The sequence below is a fragment of the Neocloeon triangulifer genome, unplaced genomic scaffold (assembly GCF_031216515.1).
Source record: "Neocloeon triangulifer isolate White Clay Creek 2 clone unplaced genomic scaffold, ASM3121651v1 ptg000013l, whole genome shotgun sequence".
Taxonomy (NCBI): domain Eukaryota; kingdom Metazoa; phylum Arthropoda; class Insecta; order Ephemeroptera; family Baetidae; genus Neocloeon; species Neocloeon triangulifer.
In genome coordinates, this window is record NW_026775555.1 from 3525082 (window position 1) to 3546589 (window position 21508).

The window sequence follows — 21508 nt, forward strand, 5'->3', positions numbered from 1 at the left end:
AAATAATATAAAGTATAATAAAGAAAAAAAAATGGAAAATCGAATTAAATAAAAGAAATATAATACAATATAAAGTATAGTATAAGAAAAAACTAAGTGAAATAAAGTATAATAAAATATAATTAGATGAAGTGATAATTAATAATGAAAAAAAAATTAAATTAAAATAAAATGTTATATAAATAAGATAAAATAGGACAATAAATAAGATATTAATCAGATCAAATAAAATAATTATAAATAAAATTAAATAAGACTGGTATATGAACTGGCAGATACAAACCCTCTTGTCAATAACCTTGTATTGAAATTTCATCTCCAAAAAACAGATAATTATGAAAAATTTATAGACAACTTTTTATTTAAATTGACTGAAATTGATCCGGCCTTTTATGACACTCCCGCTATGGTCTCCGACGCCTGGAAACAAGCCTGTTTTGATACTAAAGCCGAAGATACTTGTATTTGTAAAATATGTGGAGAAAAAATTGGACTATATCACTTCTCAGAATGTACTCGTAATTCTCTAAGATTGTGTGAAGCAGCTCGTCAAGAAATGATCTCCTAATTTATATATGTAATGTCGCACACCTATGGTGTTCTTTAATAAATTCATCAAAATTAAATAAAACACAAATAAATAAATTAAAAATTTACAATTATTACAAAAATTAGTTCTCTTTTCTTTGTCTCATTATGTAACATACCCACAATCACAATACCATGAAGCCACGCTGAAGGGTGAGAAAGTTGTGTGATTTTATTAGTAAAAAAACCCACAAATATAAATTTTGTGGGGAGCTAAAAAAAATTAATAAATCAATATATTTTTTTAAAAGTACTGAGAAAATGATGAAATTATCGTTATTTAATGAGCAGTAAAAATGGAAGTAGCCTATCTTTAATCGTAACAAAAAAAATTAAAATTGAGACTTTGGATAAGACGTGACTGACAATACCAACAGTTTAATAAGTCATTGAGCAATTAATAATATTAAGAACTAAACGACCATTGTTGGGTACTGAGTTGAATAATTGATCTCATTTGAAAAGCTCCAGCGTACTATTAGAGGCCGATGGCATGTTGCTATTGAAAAGACACAATCATTTTTATACAAAGTCTTCACTACAATTTAGGCAACAATAGACAACAGCGAACCATATAAACACAAGCATTATTTTAACATTTAACACTGTACTTTATTGTGTTTATTATTATAAGATTAGATTCTATAAAGTAAAATTAACTTCGTCTTTATTTTTATAATTAAAAAAGTGTTCAGCTGATGCGCTGTGCTTTTCTGGATATTTCAAATACAGGTTTGAAATGTTGGGCAATGGAGACTTCAATGCGCGCAAAGATGCAATTGTATAATCACGCGGAAAATTTCCAAGTAATTATGTTATTAAAAAGAGTGAAAAGTTATCTATCAAATACACATATTGATTCAAGGGGAACTGCATTAGTAATGCGAAAAAGTGAGAGAGTGAAAAATGATAATATCGCGTGGGCATCTCGTCGCACGGTACATTAATTGGAAAGAATGGGTGGCAAAAGTAAAGCGGCTGCTGCGCTGTCACCTAGACTATAATGCAGGAGAGAGGCTTCCGCGATTCAGCTCACAACCGGGTGAAATGTGCTGACTCTCCCAATTTCCCCGAGAACGAGGATGTATTCAACTAAATTCAAATCACACGTACTTATATAATAATTAAATTTGCGGATGTATAACCGTGACTTGCCGAGTTTTGAGTTACGCGTGAACGCCGATTGAAAAGTGAGTAAGCGAGATGATGTCACTTCTGAGCTTTCCAGTAAATTTGGATTCCTACTAAGCACACACGCTTCATTTTTTCCCTTCGTCTGCAACCGGGATTAACAAAAAAAAAATTGGGTTTCGGGTTAGCCGAAAAAATGAACCGCCGAGACGACCGAGCACGCGGTAGGAGCGAGGGGAAGGGTGATATAAGAACTCCCACCGCCGCGATTCAAGCCTTCAGTCTGCGTTACCATCGCGCTTCATTTTCACTTGACGCCAGTCCTTTCACGGAGAAAGACACTTTGCCGCGGTAAGTAAAAGTTTTCATCTTAAACACGCTAGCCGAGTCAAAAACCTTTCTTTGGTTATTTTTATAAATTTAAATTGAAACCTTATTATATTTTATTTTAAATTTGATTATTAAAGATTTTTAAATTAGAAGGAAACTGAAGTGTGCACTGGTCCATAGACCATTTTTTTCTATTCTCCGCGAGAAGCAATTATTTATTTACAATTAACGATAAAAACACGTTTGCCCCACATACTCGTTGCAACTACTGCAGCATTCCTCGCCGGCATCGATAGTGAAAGCAAATTTTTATAACGCGCGGATTTTCCGTCTTTCGGTCCAACAGAAGATGAAAGTGCAAACGGTCAAAGCACAAAAAGATGGTCCCGTCCAAAGGAGACGCTCGCCGAGTGAAATCGAAAGCAACAGGTGCCTATAGCTCGATCGCAGCTCGGCAGAGACTTTCATTTTCCGTGGCACGCTTTGTTGTTGAGCTGCTGCTGGCCGATCGGCCTCTTAGACTGGGTCAGTTACGATGCACTTCAAGAGCGTCAACCTTCGAGTCGCGTAATCGCCCCGCTTTCTTAATCCCAGAATCTCTGTGCTTCAATATTTATGCTCTTTCTTTACACATTTTATTCATTTGTGCGGTGAAACGTGAAACGCCGGCGGCCGTTCTTAAATCATACAGACAGGTTTTAATTTATAGGACAGCTGTATGGTCTCTTAGAAAACAATGAATCATCAATGCTCACTGACCTAAATTTTACACCGAAAATTCGCAAATATAATATTGCACACAAAAATCGTTTCTGCTCACGGCTTGAACTTTTTTTCAAATGTAAGTATTGGTTTTTCAATTATTACCTCATTACGAGATAGAAGGATCGGTCAATTTCACAATAAGATGAGTTGTGGCATCCAAAGATATACAAAAGCCACACTCAATACTTAGGGAAGAATCGAGAAAAGGTTAGATAGCCATGCATCGACCTCTATTCCGAGGACGCCGGTGAGACGCACCTTATTTAAATCTCATGATATCCGGCTCTCCTCTATTAGAAACTGGCTTGTTTTTTGTTTTCATATTAACTAATCAACTTACTAAACCAATATTCTCCTGTTTTTATTTTTTATTTTTTAATGTTTATTATTTATTTTTTATTTAATTTCTGTAACGGTTCAGCAGTTTAAAGTATACATGTGACTCTTTGATAATTTTTTCACATTACGGCTCCATTTGGAAACTTTTTTGCTTCTAAATTAGATCTATGGGTTTTTAGTAAGTTCTTTACTAGAGCTGGCTGCCAATTCTCTCTTCAATGTGATTTTTCTCAATAACTTCTTTTTTGACCTGTTTTGTTAGAGAAAATAAACTAATTGAATTGAATTTTAAGCTATTTATTTATGTATCTATTTTTTGATTTTATTCATCAACAAACATCTACAGTTTTCATAGAATTGATTTTTTTTTAATAAGCTGTGGTATAACTTTTTTGCTTGCAGTTTTCATTTCCCGAATTTTTTTCTTTTCTATTTACTTTCGAATTGTGGTCACGCAACAGTCCGAATTAATTTAAAAAAAAATCAGTTCGCAATTGTGGATGGTTTTGTGGTCATAATTAAAATGCAAACGTTTTTTTGGCCAATCCAAGCCGTTGATAAATTTTCAGTTATGCTAATCACGGTGATTACGTCAAGAGCAAACACGCGTTATTAATGTTCATTACTCTCTTTGCAACAAAGAAAAAAAAATTGTAATTTGATGGCAAGCGTAAACCAAATGACGCGCTTGGCCGCGTGTGAAATTGCACGGTGAGTATTACGCGCGAAGTAGGAAGCAAAAGTTCACAATTCTGCAGCAGTTTCCCTTCGCTCTCGCGGAAAGCAGGAGAATGTCGACATTCTACTGCTTCCCTATTTTTTTGTACTTCCGATTGTTCCGTTTTTTTATTATTTCGTGACTTTAAGTTCATAGCCTACAAAAAGATTCTTCTTGAATTAAGTAAATAATGAGATTACAAACTTCTTAAAACGTTTCTGTGACGCAAAATCTTCGCAAACTGATCTCCCTATTTTTCATAATATTTATTTGCTGAATTCCTTTTCACTCCTCCAATATCCGAACACAATAGCTTTGTTAAGTTCTTGTTAAATAATATTTAATGAAGCACTAAGTGGGGATCAAATTGAATAGAGTGCCAAAGACAATACTCGGCAAACGCGGAAAAAAAGAGAATAATCATTCGGATGCTAACTTTTGCTGCGTCAGGTTGCATGTCAACCAAGGCCATTCTGCAGGAAAGGAATAACAAACTTTTTTATAATGGGCAAATAATGGAAATTGAATTGGCTTGCTAGAATTTTAGGCAGTTTTTTCGAAGCTGATGTTGATGTATAGATGCAAAAATAAGTCAAAGAGAATTTATCACTCAACTTTTATGCTAGTAAATAAATGGAGAATATAAATTATTCTATCTCTATTTTATTATAATATAATTAATATTTTCTATTTAAACTTAACAATTATTTTGTTTACTGCAATTTAAATAAATAACTTTTTATTATATTTTTTATTTTAATAATTTTATATTTTCTTTCATATTTATAATTATTTAATATAAAATGTAAAAAATATTAATGTAATTTATAAAATTGTGTAAATTTGAATTTTAAAAACAATAAAATATATATTTATATTTGTGTCAAAATAATTAAACAAATGATTTAATATTTTTACTAAAAATCTGAAACGACAATATTATATTCAATTAAAATTTAAGGAATTATTGCAGAAATTTTAGTTTAATATAATTTATAATTTACAATAATTTATGCAGACTCTGGAGTGACTCACAGATTGCTTTGTAGTAACCATTGTCTATTGTTTTATACATTAAAACAGTGCAACCGCAAATAGACTATTAAATAAGTCTCTCTCTCTCTGAAAGCACAAACATCTAAGCATCCAATTAATTAACATCATAATTGCAAAGATGCAGCGCTCCTGCGTCATTTTCGCTTTTTTATTTCAGCTAAACCAATCCAATATATAAACATTTGGGCTGCTTAAGAATTGTGTAACTTCTGCATGTCATCCTGCTTGAAAATATTATCTGTATCTGACCGTTTTAGTCGATTATTTGATAGAGAGATCCGAGATAATATTCAAACGAAACGATTTTTGTGTGAGACGATTTAAGGTTTGTTGCACTTCATTCAGTGGTGAGAAATGAAAAATACAAACAATTTTAAGGCTCAAGTGGATCAAATCTTTAGTTATGTTTAGAATTAAATTATTTTTAACAATGTGAATCAAATTTGACAATTAAATTAATTAATTTTCCACATACAGAGAAAAGATCTATCATAGCTCATTTTTTTCACCATACTCTTTTCATTCGTATAAAAAATAGAAGATTTCAAAGATCTTCTATACAAATCTAATTAAAATTCAGACAATAGGCAGAGTGACGTAAATGAGTAGAATTTCGAAATCATAGAGAAAGCGCCGGCATTTCTCCAGCACAATTAAAAATATCCTTATGATCATTAGATTTTAATGACAGGGTTGAATATTTTTGTGTTGCAGCTGCCATGAGGACTTGGATCTTGAGCGTAGCCTGCCTGCTGGCGGTGGCCGCCTTGGCCGCCGGGCTCCCCCGGCCAGTGGAAGACAAACTGGTGAGCAAGTTTTTCAATAATTCCTCCTAACCCACATCGCCTCTCTATCCCTTTCATCATCAGACCAATTCGACAATAAAGTACAGACGATTGATTTTACAAGGGCCCGTTTATCCATTTCTCCCCCGGCTCTTCCAATATTTTATTGGTTTGAAATTAATAACGGCGGCGCGCGTCTCTCTTTCTGTGCCGCAACTTTTACTGCTCCTCTTTTCGCCGCCGCCGCCGCGAAGGTTGACCAGCAACAACCCGTCCAAGGTTTCGAGCGAAAAAAACGGTCGCCGATCAGGGTTGATGGCGAGAATAAGGGACCACGCCTAAGCAATAATTTTAATTTTCAATTAGTCCCTTGAAAATTGCTATTTTAAAAAAAGCAAAGGTCAGTTTGCGATCTGAATTTCGTGTGCAGATATAATTTTAAAAAAAGCGCCCACAATTTAAATGCATTTTGTATAAATTTAAATTTTATTACAATTGGTTCAATTTCCGTGAACCTTGAAAGGATAAGATCACGTTGGGAATTCCCCCTGCTCACGCAATAAAGTGACTACCTGGACCAGTGGCGCATACTTTTCTCCAGGGCGGGGCTCCTTATACCTGAATAGCATATTATTTTAGCTGAACGAACGTACCGATGTAATTCTGATTAAGAGTGTAGAGCTGTCTCTATTATACACAGACTTGATTTCAAGGATATGGAATTTATTATTTATAGCAAAATAATAACGTCGAAAGCTGCTGGAAAGTTTAATATTAAAAAATTAAATTTATAAATTTGAAAAAAAAAATGCATTTTGTATGGAAAAATTTAGATTTTCCTTGTGTTTAAAGTTTCTGCAAAAGGGTTGTTAATCTATATCAGAGCATTTTAATAAATAATTGTAATAAATTGCTGTAATCAAATGCAATTTAATTTTATTAATTTGTTATTATTACGCATGCTAATTAATCTAGAGTATGTGACAAATGTGATGTGAAGAAATAGAATACGGGCGTGGCGAGACTCGCCTCCTCAGATTTTACTCTTAACTGCTCAGTCGCCCTTCTCTTGGTTAATAAGTAATGCACCCACAAGACGTCAGTTGGCGGATTTGGTCCATGGACGTCCAGCCAAGTCCATAAGCTCGCGTAAAAACTTTTACTTTTGTTGGAAATATAAAAGGTGCTAATTGCTGTTGGCATTTCACTTGATAAAGTCATCATTTACATTATTAATTATATAATTTTTTTATTTAATTCAATATCTCTAGCTGAAGGGAATCAAAAGTTCAGTGCAATAAAATTACCAAGAAACTATAAATGTAAAGAAAGCTGAATAGTTTATTTTTAGCTTTTTGATGGTATTGAATTTAGTTAGTTTCTCTTATAGTATAATTGGATTTAGAAATTATTGCTTAGAAATTGAAAAACTGCCGCAGCTGTAGTTTCCCACAAGGGATAATAATTAAAACTTTCCATCTCATACAATCTTATCCTTTTATATTTTTACAGTTGTTCCGTTAATTTCAATAATTCTGTTTCTCTCAGAGATTCGTGAGGAAAGGTAATAAAGATTTAAACAAACTGCTAAAAATTCTCATGCCACATTATTTAATAATAAAGTAGGCAAAAAGAAATCTAAATTTTATAAACAACCGATTAAGTTACACAAAAATTATCCCCTTTTTTCCTCTTATTGCAAATTTCATAATAAACCTCAACGAAGAAAACTTGGCTTGAAAGCTTTTTGAAGTATATAACAAGCAACCCTGGAAAAACGTTTCATTGCCACGCTTTAGGCCACCGCTAGATTAATTGAACCCAAGCGCTTTGCGTCATAGTTTCGCATTGAATGAGATGTTATAATAACGCGCTGATTCTGAAACACTCTATAGCCGCGTATAATGCATGACGAACAACTCTTGTTCTCAGTACTACAATAATAAACTGCAGACTTATTAAATTATTCTTGTCGTCAGTTATTATTGCAAGAAAAAAAAAGCAGTTAAATGTTGATTTTGTCTCGGTGCGGCCTTCGCTAGGTGACATTGCCGAAGGCAGAAAATGTTTCTGCTCGCTCGTAACTATTTCAAGAGACCCGTTTGCCATGTCAAAAGTTAGCGCCAATGCTGTAATAATACACACAAATCAAGCCAAAGATTTGGCCCGTCTCGGAATTTCGAAGAACCCGTCTGAGGCCTTGGCCAAGAAAATCTCCAAACTGACACTCCATTAATAAATTGCTTTTAAATAAACTGTTGACGGCGGCGTTGCATAATTGACAGATTTTCTAGATCGCACAAGGTCGCGGCCGCGGAAAACTATTTTTTACTCTGATCAAACAAGCTCGCATGAGATAGCAATTGATTCAAATTTGCGGCCGCGGTGAAAAAACATAAAATATTAATAATTTTTCTCTTGCTGGCTTATTTTCAATTCAAAGTAATGACGTCAGCGTTTTTTTTTTTATTAATCTCAACCTAGAGAAAAAATAGACAAAGATTTTCGCAATCGGGAAGATCAAAGTTTGCGCGGGAATTTCCACTCGCTATATAATTAATCAGCTCGGCGTGGATTGACTCATTAGACCGGTTGCGCAATAATTTAATAGGCGTACCGAGATTTAAAAAGAGTCTTGCTTGAGTATTGCTCGGATCGACCAACCGGTTTTTCCTCACGCATTTATGCTGACCCAGTTTTCTCGATATTTTCCCTTGATGCTCTGGAACTTTTCTGGCGTTCGCCGACTGCGAGCTTTGATTGAAAAGCGAGAGTGAAAAATACCTTGAGTGCGTCGCGACTCGCGGTTTCTCGCAGCTCTCGTCGTGCGGTGGCCTCATAACGTATTAACGAACGCATAGAGGTGTTCAGAACAATTGAATAAACGCGGCGGCCTCGTGGCCAAAAGCGACAAACAAAGAGATTTTGCGCAACGAAACCAAAGCGACTAGACCGTGATCCGCACATTTGGCACCTTTTGGATGCTCCGAAATCATCTCTGTCGTTGAAAATACGAGCTTGTGAGGATAATTTCAACTTTGTTAATTCACGAAAAACCAGCAGAACGCGAAATTTTCACCGGGAAGTCGTCAAAGTCTGTTATGCCCAGTACAAATTCAGGTTAAAATAAAGCAAACTGCGCAGAGATCAATAAAAAAAACTATACATATAGGCAAACTGTTGTAGCATCAGCGTTGTGCAGGTTGCATTTATATTATATTTTTGACTGCTACACCTGAGGCTTTTCTTTTCTATAGACCCGGACTTCAAGACCAGTCAGAAATCGTGCGCATAAAAGTGAAATTTTTTAGAGCTCAGAGAGTTCGTTTCGTGAAGAGATTAACTATAAAGTCAATTTCAAGTTTAACGATGATGATGATAATTGGAGAATTAATTATAAAATAAAAATAATTTTTGACCCCAGTTTGACCCTATGTAATGAATATAGAATAATTTATAAATAGATGCAATGTGTGATCCATTTTTTAATCATATACATTGCTGTTTGCAAAAAAGATTATAAATTCAGACCTTGTTTTTAATTTTCTCTGGCCAAATATTAATTGCCAGCTGAAATAGTTGCATGGGTTTCTCCAAAATGTGCAAACGAGGTCAGTTAATATGGAATAAATTAAAACACGTTGTAGGGCAGCAGAGATGCAATATGATTTAAGATAACGTGTGAGCACTTTTGAACAGGAAGATCTTTCGCTCAACAAGTTTGCTAAAGAGAATCGCTCACCGAGTAAAGAGGGAAAGTTGTTTGATTTCAGCGCGTAATGGTCTCGCGCAACACAAAGATAAAAAAGTTGAGCGGGTTCATCTTCTACGTGAAGTGAAGGCCGCTTTAATCCATTTCAAAAAGAGGAGTTTAGATATGAAAGAGGGGAAATTATCTTCATAAATTCGTATTGTGAACTTTTTACTTTCAAATTAAGTTTATTAGTAAAGAACAAGATAATCTCTGCTCATTTAGAGATACATCATACTTGAAATAATAAAAAAAAACTGTATATATACAAAACTAAAAGACGTGAAAAGAGGAAAAAATAAGTTTTCTGTGGAAATAGAAAGAAATTGCGAGGAAACTATATTATATTTTCCATTTTTTTCACATAAATTTTTGTGCGTGACTTTACGCTTTTTAAATTAGTCGCACGACATTGGTCTTCAAAATTATTCACTTAGCTAGACAATGAAATGCTTCGCCAATTTTCCCATCAGCTCGAGTTATCCGAGCACAAGGTTAAAATAATGCGCGTCTCCTCACATCTGCCGACACAACACACAAATATAAAACACGCGGAAGAGCAAAAAAAATTTAAATAAATAAAGGGATCGTTCTCAAGAGAAAGCTATGCATGCGAGTCGAAGATCAGAGCAAACCATCTCTTTTAAGAGAGGCAAATGAAGAGCCTTTTGATCTTCCTTTGTCTCTCGGCACGAAACTTACCATGTCATTATTTACCACCTCATACTTGCACTCACCAGTAGTTTTGAGCCGCTTTTTTACTCTGCACTTTTTTACTTAACGCGAGTGTGAATGCGTTGCTTCTGACTTTTGCCTTTTACTCGGCTGATTGCGCGTTGCTGATGGTTTCTAGCGGATTTAGAGGTTCCTCATGACGCTCTTTGCAGGATGCAGCGGCGGCGACGACGACGGCTGAAGCAGCGCGGCCGAAGCGGACCATTGGCTTCCTCAGGAGTTACTTTCCATCGTTGACAGAGGTACGTTTTGCGACTTTCAAACTGACTAGCCAAACACACAGACTGATCAAAAATTTCTGCCATCAATTTGTAAATTTTCTCGGCTGCAGGACTTCTCCATTTTACCAATAATTTCTCTTTTCTTAGACATTGAACCTTTTGTAAAATACAAGCAAAACTCCTCAATCTCTAGACCAAACTTTAATTTTCATATAAATTTAGTTTCAATTTTCATTAAATCATTTCTACATTTCAATTTCGCATCTGTATATATTTTTCATTTCCGACCCATTATTTTTTTGTATCTATTCTTTATTTACATTTTAAAGTGAGGAAAGCATTTAAATTTCTAGCGTCAGAGAAAGGATAAATTAAAACACGATATAATTAGCCCGCGCACGCGTTCAGCAGTTCCGGAGTGCTTTTATTATGTCAAGAATTATCGTCACGAAACCAACGGAAGCGTTGAAGAGTTTCTCATTTAATATGGGCAACCGTGTATTGCACATTTTTACACCACGTTTTTTGTAAGCTCAAATCATTGCAAAATTTAGGTTTAACACGTGCGAATTTTTCCCCAAAAGCTTGCCTACAGCATAGATTTGCATAATGATTAGCGTCTGAAAAGCGGGACAGACTCTCTTGGAGGAGGATGAAAAGGTGATATAACTTTGTGGTTAGTTATTTATACGCTACAGTGTTTACACGAGGGCCGGCGACAAGGTCGTCTTTGGCATCTGCGTGAAAGTGGCTGCTTAACTCGTCCACTTGCTAGAGTCAATGAGATCGAGATGCTGGGCGGCCTTCGTTAATCTCTTTGCTGCTCGAGGTGCTCCTCTTAAAAATAAATTCTTTGTAACAATATAAGCATATTAAAGCTATTTTTTCCTTGTCACAATTTTTTTGTTTAATAAATTAACTTTCAAATGATTAAATTTAATTTAATGTCATCATTTATGAAAAACTTTGATTATATTAGTTTTAATAAAATAAAAATTAAATTATTTAACACGTGAATAACAATGTGACTGCAACGTTTCCAGCAGAACTGTCAAAAAATTTGTAAACATTTCTAAGTTTTAAATTTAAACTACGCCATATTATTTTAATTTCTAATTTAAAGATAAATTGATAAATAAATTAATAGAGCAATAGTATAATTAAATTATTTATATATACAAATTCATTTTTTCATGTTCGGGGGAATTATTTTGTTGCGTCTTTTAAGTCTTGCTATGCGCCTAATAGAAACTGGAAATTCGCCTCATTTAATTTCTTTCTGTTGCAATTATATCTGCAAATGACCAATTGTTGTTTTGTTAACCCGTAGCAATGAAATTCTCTTTTACATTTGATTTAAAGCCAGCTCTCACTCTTTGTGTGCAATTTTTTATTGGTATTCAGTCGGTAAATTGACATTTTTCACGCATCAATTGGCAATTTGCAGTCTTTGAGAGCTCCTATCATTGGTTGCGGTGATTTGAACGCGAGCAGCAGCAGCAACTACCACACACAATGACGAAATTTGTTCTGGCGCGAGTGCAGTATCTAGCGCGGCCTCGCTTGCGCAGCAGCCGGTGAAAGTTTTGCACGAGAACCTCAAATCGCAAAAGTGCAGCACAAAAAAGTGCAACCATTCTTATTGGAGTGCAGCTTGTCTGCAAAAAAGGGATCGGTGTTTTTTTTTTATCAACGGTGAAAGGATTTCGAATTAGGCGGTGAAAATTTAATGGACGGTCCGGTCGCGACGACCAAATTATATGCACCGCCTTCTAAAAATGTGCGTAGGGATAAAAGTTAGCACGGCGGGGCGACGCCAATCCTTCGGCGCGGCCTCGCACTTTTTATTATCGCCGCGCTTGATTACGCGCGACTTTTATATATGTTTTCGACTCATTTGCCACACTCGCCGTTTGCTTGCACTGACTTGCACGCCGAGATTTTTTGCCCTGAAATCCTGAATGGGAAAACCGAGTGTTTGCGCCGCTCGTGGGCACGAAAGCGGAATTGTTCGTACTGACGGAGATTTGTTGACAATGCCACTGCAATTCACCTCGGATATTAAACGTTTAAGCAGGGCGTGAACAAAATGTGAATGGCACTTTACAGCTGTGGTTAAATTTTCAATTACTAGAATAACATTACTGATTGTGAGCTCCAGAGAGAAGAGGGATTTTTTTAACTAAATTCTTTTACAACACTAACAAAGTAAAAGAACCGTTCTGAAATTAATTCGAACAGGTTTCAACTACCTACAATTAATAAGTTTTGAAATTCACTCAATCTAGGTTGTTTTGTAATTCAAAATGCAACCTGCAAGACACAAATGTGAAGAATTTGTGTTTTCTTTTTTTTTGAAGTATGCAAATTCTTGGCAAGTATGTCCAGCTGGTTGCATATATATTTAAAAAATTGAACGCTTAATATTGACTCATCTGATAATGAGGAATAAGAACTTTCAAACCTTCATTTGGTAGTCAAGACTTGTTTGAATTTTACATTTGAGGGCTTGGATTGTTTTCTTTCTTATTTCGTTTATTTTCAAGGATTGATTAATTTCGATTAAAAAATAATGAGAAACTCTCGGGTTAGTAAGTTAGGAACTTAACAAATGCAGGACGCGGACTGTGACTGAGAACTGCGCGGGTGTGAAACATTCACCCATGATTGATTGAGACAAAGTGATACAAATGGCACGCGTGCAGATCTTAGACCGGAAGATTCAGACTATCACACGCTTCCTGTTCCGGCTGATCGGGCGCCTGGTGCTGGGCGGCGGCGGCGGTGGTGGAGGCGGCGGCGGCGGCGACGCGGCCTCCGAAGGGACGGGCGCGTCGTCGTCGTCGGGCGGCACCAACGGCCGCCGCATTAGCATCACCCTGCCCACGTACCCGCCCGGTCTGGACGACGAAGACGAGGAGGACGAGGAAGAGGACAAGGAAGAGGACAACGCGCTGCCCTCTGCGTCCGAGCCCGAGGCGAAACTCACCCACGCCCCGGTCTGTAATCCTGCAATGCTGTCTGGAATGCGAAGCTTCTGTTGCTGACACGCTTGAGGTGGAGGGACTGACTAATTAATTACCACAATACCGTTTTTTTTTTGTCTTTCTCGCGTGTGATTAACAAACAAAATTAACCAAGTACACACACCTTTGGTCTGCGAAAAAGTTGGCAGATACGTTTGTTGTTTGTTTTTCTAATGATTATGTTTCTTGTGCCATTAATTCAGATTGCGCTTCTAGGAAAGGTCCATATTTAATTGCTGTTGAAGTTAACACTAATAAATAATACAGTAACCTTCAAAAACAAAAATCCAGCAAAAATACACTTTTTAAGGATAATTTATTTTTTTTAGAATTTTAATTAATTAATTAATCAAAATAGCATAAATAATTTATAAAATTTAATTTTAAAAAAGGATTTTGCATTAAACGTTTAATTTATTTAATAAATCAATTATAAAACTTTGTTTATTAATTAAATTAAACGCAAACGTAAAATCCCATTTTTAAATTAAATTTTATAAACCATTTTCATGCTATTTTGATCACCCATAATGATAAATAAATTCAAATATTAACATTTATAGTGTAGAGAATAGAGTAGTTTTATTACAAATATATATTAAAAATTATTTTTCCCCTTGGGCGTCAAAAATGAAAGTTATTTTGCTTGTTTAGCTTCGTCTGTCCATGATAGGACCTTGCTATATTTAGCATTTAAGATGCTTCTTGCATGTGTTAATTGAGATTCAGTATTAATTTGCCAGTTCGCACGTTTCGGCCGCGGCGCGCTATTTATTGTGCAACAGTTCTGTTGCCTTTGTCACTTCTCGCGTGCTGTGCAAATTAACGCGCGAATACAAATATACCTCTATGGCATCAAAAGATGATTAAGCATGTTCTGCTGATGCGAGTGTGAGGTAACGCAAACAGAAAGTAGTGCCATTGACGCGTCAACTCTTATATTTTTTGTGTTATTTATTTTTATCTATTTTTTTAGGCACTTTCTTTCTTCCTCATAATATTACAGCGTCTGTGTATAATATGGTGTTAGTCTCTCTACCTTTTGCTATGAAACCCTAAACAAATAATAATTACAATCTCATACACGCAAATCTTCACCACGCGTGAACCTATTTTCCCTCAAAAACGTATATTATGCTTTTAAATTGGAAATTTCAATTAAAATTAAGAGATCGCATGCGATCGCCGGGGATCATTGCTGAAATGACCGCATCGTAAAAAAAATCCACAGCACAGGTTTGCTAGGAAAGCTGAGGGAGTAAAAGTTGTTTCCACCTGAAAGATCTCACCGTCTTGGCCTGACAAATTTCTCTTCCAAATCCGACTTCTTCTGTTTCCTGTCTGCCTGGCTAATTCAATGTTTTTTTCCCACTCATTAATCACTTGTTAATCCGTTCCGTTCTTTTTATCGTCATTTTGTAATAAAAAACTTCCAATGTTTCATGTTCTAAAATAAGTCATTAAAGATTTAAACTTTAATAAATTATTTTGAAATAACAAAAAATATTAATATTTTTATTTAAAAAAGACATATATTGAGATGTCAAAATGACGATTGAGAATTTTCATTTGTAAATTATTTCGATTAATTATATTTTTGCGTTCGTCTCAACAGGAGGAAGTGAAATCTCGAGTGGCGCGTGCTGCTGAGGAGACCAAACCTGAGGCCAAGGAAGCCGACCAAGAAGCGGCCGCCGATGACCAGGAAGGACGCGACAAGCGGTTCCTCTTCGGTTTCGGGCGCCAGTCTGAGGAAGGAGGCCAGGGCAGCGGCGGCGGAAGCGGCAACTTCCTCTTCGACCTGATCAGGGTATGGTTGCGCGTTCGCAAACTGCTGTGCGGGGCCCCCTGTACAAATCGACCTATTTTCCTTCATAATTAACTCGACATTTTTCTCCCTTTTCATTAATAATAAACTCATTTTATTTCATTCACGATAACGCAAAAACATCGAAGCAGCTTTTTTGGTTTGCATGTTTTTGTTTTGGCGGATCGAGACCGAAAAAAAATTGCGTTGGAAAAAAAATTGTAAAATAAATGGCAATTGGTGCGCACGCAGAACACGGCGTCGCGCACGGCCAGGGCGGCCGGTGGCATTTACAGACTAGTAGCAGGAACTGACGAAGGCGCCGCCACCGAAATCAAGTACAGTCCTTGGCTGCGAAAGGCAGAGCAGGACGAGGAACCTCAGGCGGCCGCCTCGGGCATCTCACTGGGCCTCGGAGTCGGCTTGAGCGGAAAGGCTTCGGTAACAACGACAAACTTTTGCTCGGCAGTGATGGGAAATTCGTGCCACTTTAATTGATTTCGGAAAAGAGTAAACTAAAATTATGCAAATCGAATTTGCATGAATTTCCCAGCACTTGCTCCAAGTTCTCCGTCAAGCAGGCGTTTGTTTGTAGATCTTCAGAGCTAGAGTATTCGCACAACCTTCGTAGACCAGCAGCTGCTGCCGAACAAAGCAATTTATCATATTTTTTTGACTAAACACACGTACTGGTAGATTTTATTAAAATTAAATTTTTCTTGAAATTTGTTTTCCACTATTTCTGGCAACTAAAAACTTATTATTAAAAAATATGTCTTGAAAAACACTTTCATATTGTTGACAATGTATATTTGCATGCATTTTGTATTTATACAGAACAAATTTGAAGTATTTGACCAATATTTAGTAAGTTCTATTAATCTTGGTTTAAGGGAGTTGCAAAAAAAAAAAAAATTACTCTGAAAAAAATTTGTGAATAAAATAACAACTCTATATAATTTAGTTGCCATTTTCTTTTGCACGATTTGATGTACAGTAATTTAATTTCACCACTCTCTAGCAATCAATCTTGCCTTCCATTTCTTTCTCTCGTACTGAAAAATCTTCTCATTTCGCAAAATTTTTTGAAAATTTTTAGAAAATTTAATAATCTTTGTGAAATTCCCCAGCTCATTGCCGGTTCTGGCGCGACGGAAGATGCGAACGACCACGCAACAACTGGACCCTCGGCGCCGTCCGCGCCTTCCTATTACAACAGTGGCGTTGCCGCAGCGCACGCCGAGGCGCCCGAAGTTGACGCCAAGGAGGACGGATACACGTCTGGAATCCCCGGACCCATCACTCGCCTCTTCGTCATTGCCAACCGTGGCGTTTCCAATCTCATCCAGGACCTCATCCTTGTAAGTTCAAACACCAAATTTTAGAAGAAAAAAAGAAATTTGACTTTTGATTTAATTTGCAGCGTTTGGCTCAAACCAGCGAGAGGATAGTCAACTTCAAGGCGCGTCTCATCACCTCCATCATCTAATTTAATTTATATTTGTCACTTGGCCGCCTACGTACATCGGACCTACGAGGGATCAGTCTCGAAAGAAGAGAAACGAAATTCGATCGATTTTGCCTTTTCGGTTTAATAAATAATCAGTTGTAATCAACACACACATGACGGAATTTGTAAATAAGCGCTCATTTTTTTTTTCAAAAACTTCTGCCAATGCTGGGGAAGTTCCAATTTTTTCCTCTCTCCGCCTTTCAAAAGGCCTCTTGCAGGAGACCCTTTTTTACTCAGAAAGGGTCAATCTCTGCGACAGGTCTTTTAAAGAAAGCACCCCTGGCACACTAACCACCCGCAGCGTGGAATGTGATATTTGTAACTCGTGTTAACTAGACACACATGAGATGGAACGTTTTAAATATGTATTTTGTCGTATTATATTATAATATTCATGTTAAGGTGCATCTGATTTATGTGTAATGTCATGTTTGTAATTTAATCCTCGTAAATTATTGTATCTACTTCCCTACTTTACCCAAGATGGAGTATTTTTTCAACTTATTTTTAGCACAATTTGTTTAACACCGAGAGTTTTTAATAAGAAAGATGTGCCTGAGACCTTCTCGAGTGCCCACACTTTCTTCTCTAAAGATTTTACAATATTTCTTGTTTGAAACTAGCGCAGATGTTTTGATTACCTTCAATTAGAATAAGTTCAAGACAGCCGCTCAAGTCGCAATAATTGGTATGAATATAAGCAACCTTAACACATGTTTTGTCTACTGAATAAAAAAATAAATTCGTGTGCGGAAAACTCGACTTGTTTAAATTCTCGGCTCTCCTCAAGTTAAGTGACGACATAAGTATAAAATATGCATCTCTAGAACTCTGATAAAGAAGCGGAGCTAATTTAAATATCAATCGAAGCTCAATGAAAATCTTTGTGCCCTGATAATTAATTTTTGACGTTTCTTTGTTCAGTCAGCAATTCCAGGTAAAACAAAACTGGCACCAAAGTAAAGTTAAAAATAAAGTAAAATAAAAACAAATTTACTTTAAACTTAATTGCACAATCAGATGTACTGGTAATTCTCCTTTGCGTCAAGCAGAGGTGCTTCGTCAGGCCGCGCCTCAAACTCGAATTGCTCCATCCAGTTCGTCTGGTTGGGCCGACAGAAACCAAGGCAGCGGCATTCGACAAAATCGACAAAGTTTTGGACTAGGCCCTTGTGGAAGGGACTTTTCTGGCCACTAAAGTGCTTGTAGCGACCTGCGTTGATCCGTTCGTTAGTTGTCATTGCAAGGAACACGATCTAGAATTAATTGTTAAAATCACCATCAATATGAAAATAAAATAAAGTTTCTAATTAAATTTTGCTTAAAATGGATGAAATAAGTTTGAGACTTTAAAAAAAAAAATTGAACTTTAGTACAGGAAAATGAAAATATTAAAAAAAAAAAATTAGATATAAATTATTTTGAGGCATAATTTTTAATTTAATTTTGGTTTGCTTACTTGGTAGGCCTGGCAGCAGGTAAGAATCGCAACCCAGACGGAATGAAAAGCCGCATGCAGGGCAATCCAGGCCACCCATGTGTCACAGCTAAGAACTCCCATCAGACCTGAGAAAAGGATTAATTAATAAATAATAATATAAGTTAATTATTTATAAAAATTATTATGGAAAATGTAAAATTTTAAAAAAAAATTCATTTAATTTTTTCTTTATTAATAGTAAATTTTTATATTATCCTATTTTTTAATAAAAATTTAGTTTCTATTTTTGGTATAAATAATTTTGAAAAATTTTGAATTTTAAATTATCAATGTTTCACATTTTTTTTAATTATAATTATTTACCTGCTAAGAATCCGTGGGCAGAGAGAGCATTGGGGCATCGCACCTGCCAGAAGGCAACGCAGCCGTAGAACATGAAAATGCACATGACAAGCAACATGACGAGGAAGAGCATGAAGTGGCGGTGGTTGCGCGCTCCGATGCAGTTATTGACCCATGGACAGTGGTGGTCGAACTTGGCCACGCATCTGTTGCACACCGAGCAGTGCTTTGAGCGAATGGGTCGCCGCACCAGGCACGAACTGCAGAACCACTGAGGCTCGAAACCATCTCGCTCCGCAAGTTCAATGATCACCTAAAATCAAATAATTTGTATTTGAATTAAAATAATTATAAAAAATATATAATATTTTTAAATCAATTATTTACAAAATTTTTTCACAAAAATTAACCATTGAAAAACTTTTATTTACTTAAAGTAAAAATGAATTTAAATGTTATAGAATATTAAAAAACAAATTATTATTATTTTTTTGATCACTTTTAACTTAAACCAAATTAAATGAATACTTTTCAAACAACTTATTTGCATATTATAACTTTTAATTTTTAATAGAATATATTCAAGAAACTGACCCTGAACTTCTGCTCCATGGAACTGGAGACGAGGCCTGGGTCTCCGCGCCATGTCCTCAGATATGCAAACCAGAGCACGCCAGAACCTGCAAGGAAGGCGAGCGAAGTGATGGGCGAGATGACCGGAGCAATCCAGAGCAGCCAGATGAGGTACATCCACAGCTTGGTGGCCAAGTAGATGGCCATGGGCAGGATGTTGGAGAGGCGGTCGTCAAACAAGAGCCCCGAGATGAAGTGGAAAGCGATGAACGTGACTACCAGGATGCCAAGCTTGGCCAACGCCTGAAGCTCCAAGTCGAGGATGACGCCGACTGCGTAGAAGGCCAGGAAGGGCGCGCCCATCATGCACCAGTATCGTAATCTCTGATTACCAAGAATGAGTTTTAAAATATACAAAAGACAAAATAATATCCAACCTTATCTTTAATGACTTTGCGGCAAGGGTTGCGACGAGGAACTCCAGACATCTCATGAATTTTCTCAAGAACCTTCGGATTCATCCAACTGGACGACTTATTTATCACAAGCAGACTGTATGGTGTAAGTCCCTGTTTAAATAATTATTAAAATTTTAATTTACCATTTATAGGATGAAAATCTTAATGAAATGTACCTGATTATTTGGAATCTCTAGACTGGCTCCGTGTTCGATAAGAACCCCGATGGCAGTGCCGTTCTTGGCCATGACCGCACAGTGCAAAGCTGTATTTCCAAAAAGCTTCTCCTGCGCAGAAGTTGAAGCACCAAATGTCAACAGCAACCGAGTCGGATCAAGACTGCTACAAAAAAAAATCAGTCAAAAATTTAATAATTCAAATAAAAAACAATTTTACTTTTGGTTTTTGCAGACGCTCCACATCAGAGGCGTCATGCCAGTCTTGTCCTGCATGTTGACGTTGATGCCTTTGGCCACCAGATATGCAACAATTGCTGTGAATCCGAACTGAGCGGCCAAGTGGATGCAGGAGCAACCTTCGCCGTCTCGGATGGTCGGATCTGCACCGTACTGCATCAGAAGCACCATCGAGCCCAAATGGCCCTGTCTGAGGAAACATAAAAATGAACTCATTGAGAAAAAAAAATACTTTTTTGCTTACCTCGTTGCCCAGTGAAGGGGTGTGGATTGGAGTTCGCCTCCAACAGCGTCAACAACAGCACCGATTCCAACATAATACTTGATCAGTTCTCGACGATTGTTGATGGCAGCCCAGTGCAGAAGCGTCACCGTCTCTGCGTCGGGCGCATTCACGTCAAGCCCGGCTTCTATCAACTCCTTGCACCGCTCAATGGCACCATACTATGAAAATAAAGAACATTTTAAAATAAAAAAGTATAATTTAACCGAGGCAACTCGAATCTGTCACAAGGATGATCAAGGTCAAAATTATTTTTTGTTTATACCTGTGTGGCTTTTACTATGTCGTATCCTCCGTAATCCTGAGCACCTTCTCCGCCGCCTCCTGATGAGCCGGAAGGTTCGTTAAAAATGGTGCTTTTGGCCAATTCCTGTTCCCGTTTGGCCCGCTTTGCAGACGCCCCTGGTTTGCAAGCATCCTTAAATTTGGACAGAGGTTAAAAGTCAATACTCGATTCCCGACTTTTGTCATACCTGGGCCATGAGCTGCACTGGGTTGCAGGACGAGTCGTCAGAAGACATGACTGAGGAGAACGTTCACTCTCAGATTTGCAGTTTTTTCGACAGTCGGTGCTCACCTCGCTTCATTATCGAGCTGTAAAGTTAATTGAAAAAATATAGCCATTTTGCTCACGAGGAAAAAATGAATTGGATTTTTAAAAATTTTGCGACTCTAACAATAACTGAGAGCGAGTGGTACAAAAAAAATATGATGCTAAACTCAAATCAATTCAATAATAACAATTCGACCTAAGTTTTTTCCTTGTCTCAAAAATTAGGAACTTATGTACAATTATCCATTTTTAATTATGCCGTTTTTGTGATTTATGATGTGAATTTTCGTTAAATAGTAGCATTGAAAATCATTAAAATAATTAATAATACCTTATGAAGACGGGCCGAGTTCCATAATTTCTTGCTACCTCTCAACAAAAACAATTTGTGTTTTCTGCTTGATTCGACCACCGAGCCCGCTCCGACCAAATACGTAAGAAACTTCACTGGGTTTTCTGCCTGTTTACTTTGATTATGGATAAGTTGGAGTTATCTCTGATTCACAGTCGAGAACCTTTTATCGCTCATCGTCCATCGGAGCACTCGTTTTTTAATTTTTGTTTTCGCGAATCGCAATTTTAGCCGCAAGAAGTAAAGCTACTCAAGGGAGGGGGCGAAAAGGGCGTGGTAGAGTCCGAGGAGGGGGCGGGTCAGAATTTTGATGGCTTTTGGCGCG

At 36.7% G+C, this 21508-nt stretch overlaps 2 protein-coding genes across 3 annotated transcripts; one reads left to right on the top strand and one right to left on the bottom strand.

The window, feature by feature from the left end:
• Nucleotides 1-1995: 1995 nt before the first annotated feature.
• Nucleotides 1996-16950, top strand: LOC132198532 (zinc finger protein AEBP2-like). The gene is made up of 8 exons (XM_059622573.1): nt 1996-2070; nt 5642-5733; nt 10351-10440; nt 13125-13418; nt 15061-15255; nt 15505-15693; nt 16383-16613; nt 16676-16950. The coding sequence occupies exons 2-8, from the start codon at nt 5647-5649 to the stop codon at nt 16739-16741; spliced, it is 1152 nt and encodes a 383-aa protein (XP_059478556.1). The 5' UTR covers nt 1996-2070; nt 5642-5646; the 3' UTR covers nt 16742-16950.
• Nucleotides 16951-17737: 787 nt separating this feature from the next.
• Nucleotides 17738-21437, bottom strand: LOC132198531 (palmitoyltransferase Hip14). 2 transcript variants are annotated; one of them, XM_059622572.1, is made up of 11 exons: nt 21163-21437; nt 20752-20872; nt 20544-20696; nt 20240-20439; nt 19976-20185; nt 19756-19918; nt 19559-19690; nt 19143-19505; nt 18570-18861; nt 18225-18331; nt 17738-18021 (listed from the first exon to the last, which is right to left on the bottom strand). In XM_059622572.1, exons 2-11 carry the CDS (start codon nt 20797-20799, stop codon nt 17782-17784), a joined length of 1908 nt encoding a protein of 635 aa, XP_059478555.1. In that variant the 5' UTR covers nt 20800-20872; nt 21163-21437; the 3' UTR covers nt 17738-17781. The 2 variants fall into 2 exon arrangements, with proteins under 2 accessions (XP_059478555.1, XP_059478553.1); XM_059622570.1 differs by having other exon boundaries at nt 19756-19921.
• Nucleotides 21438-21508: the final 71 nt, after the last annotated feature.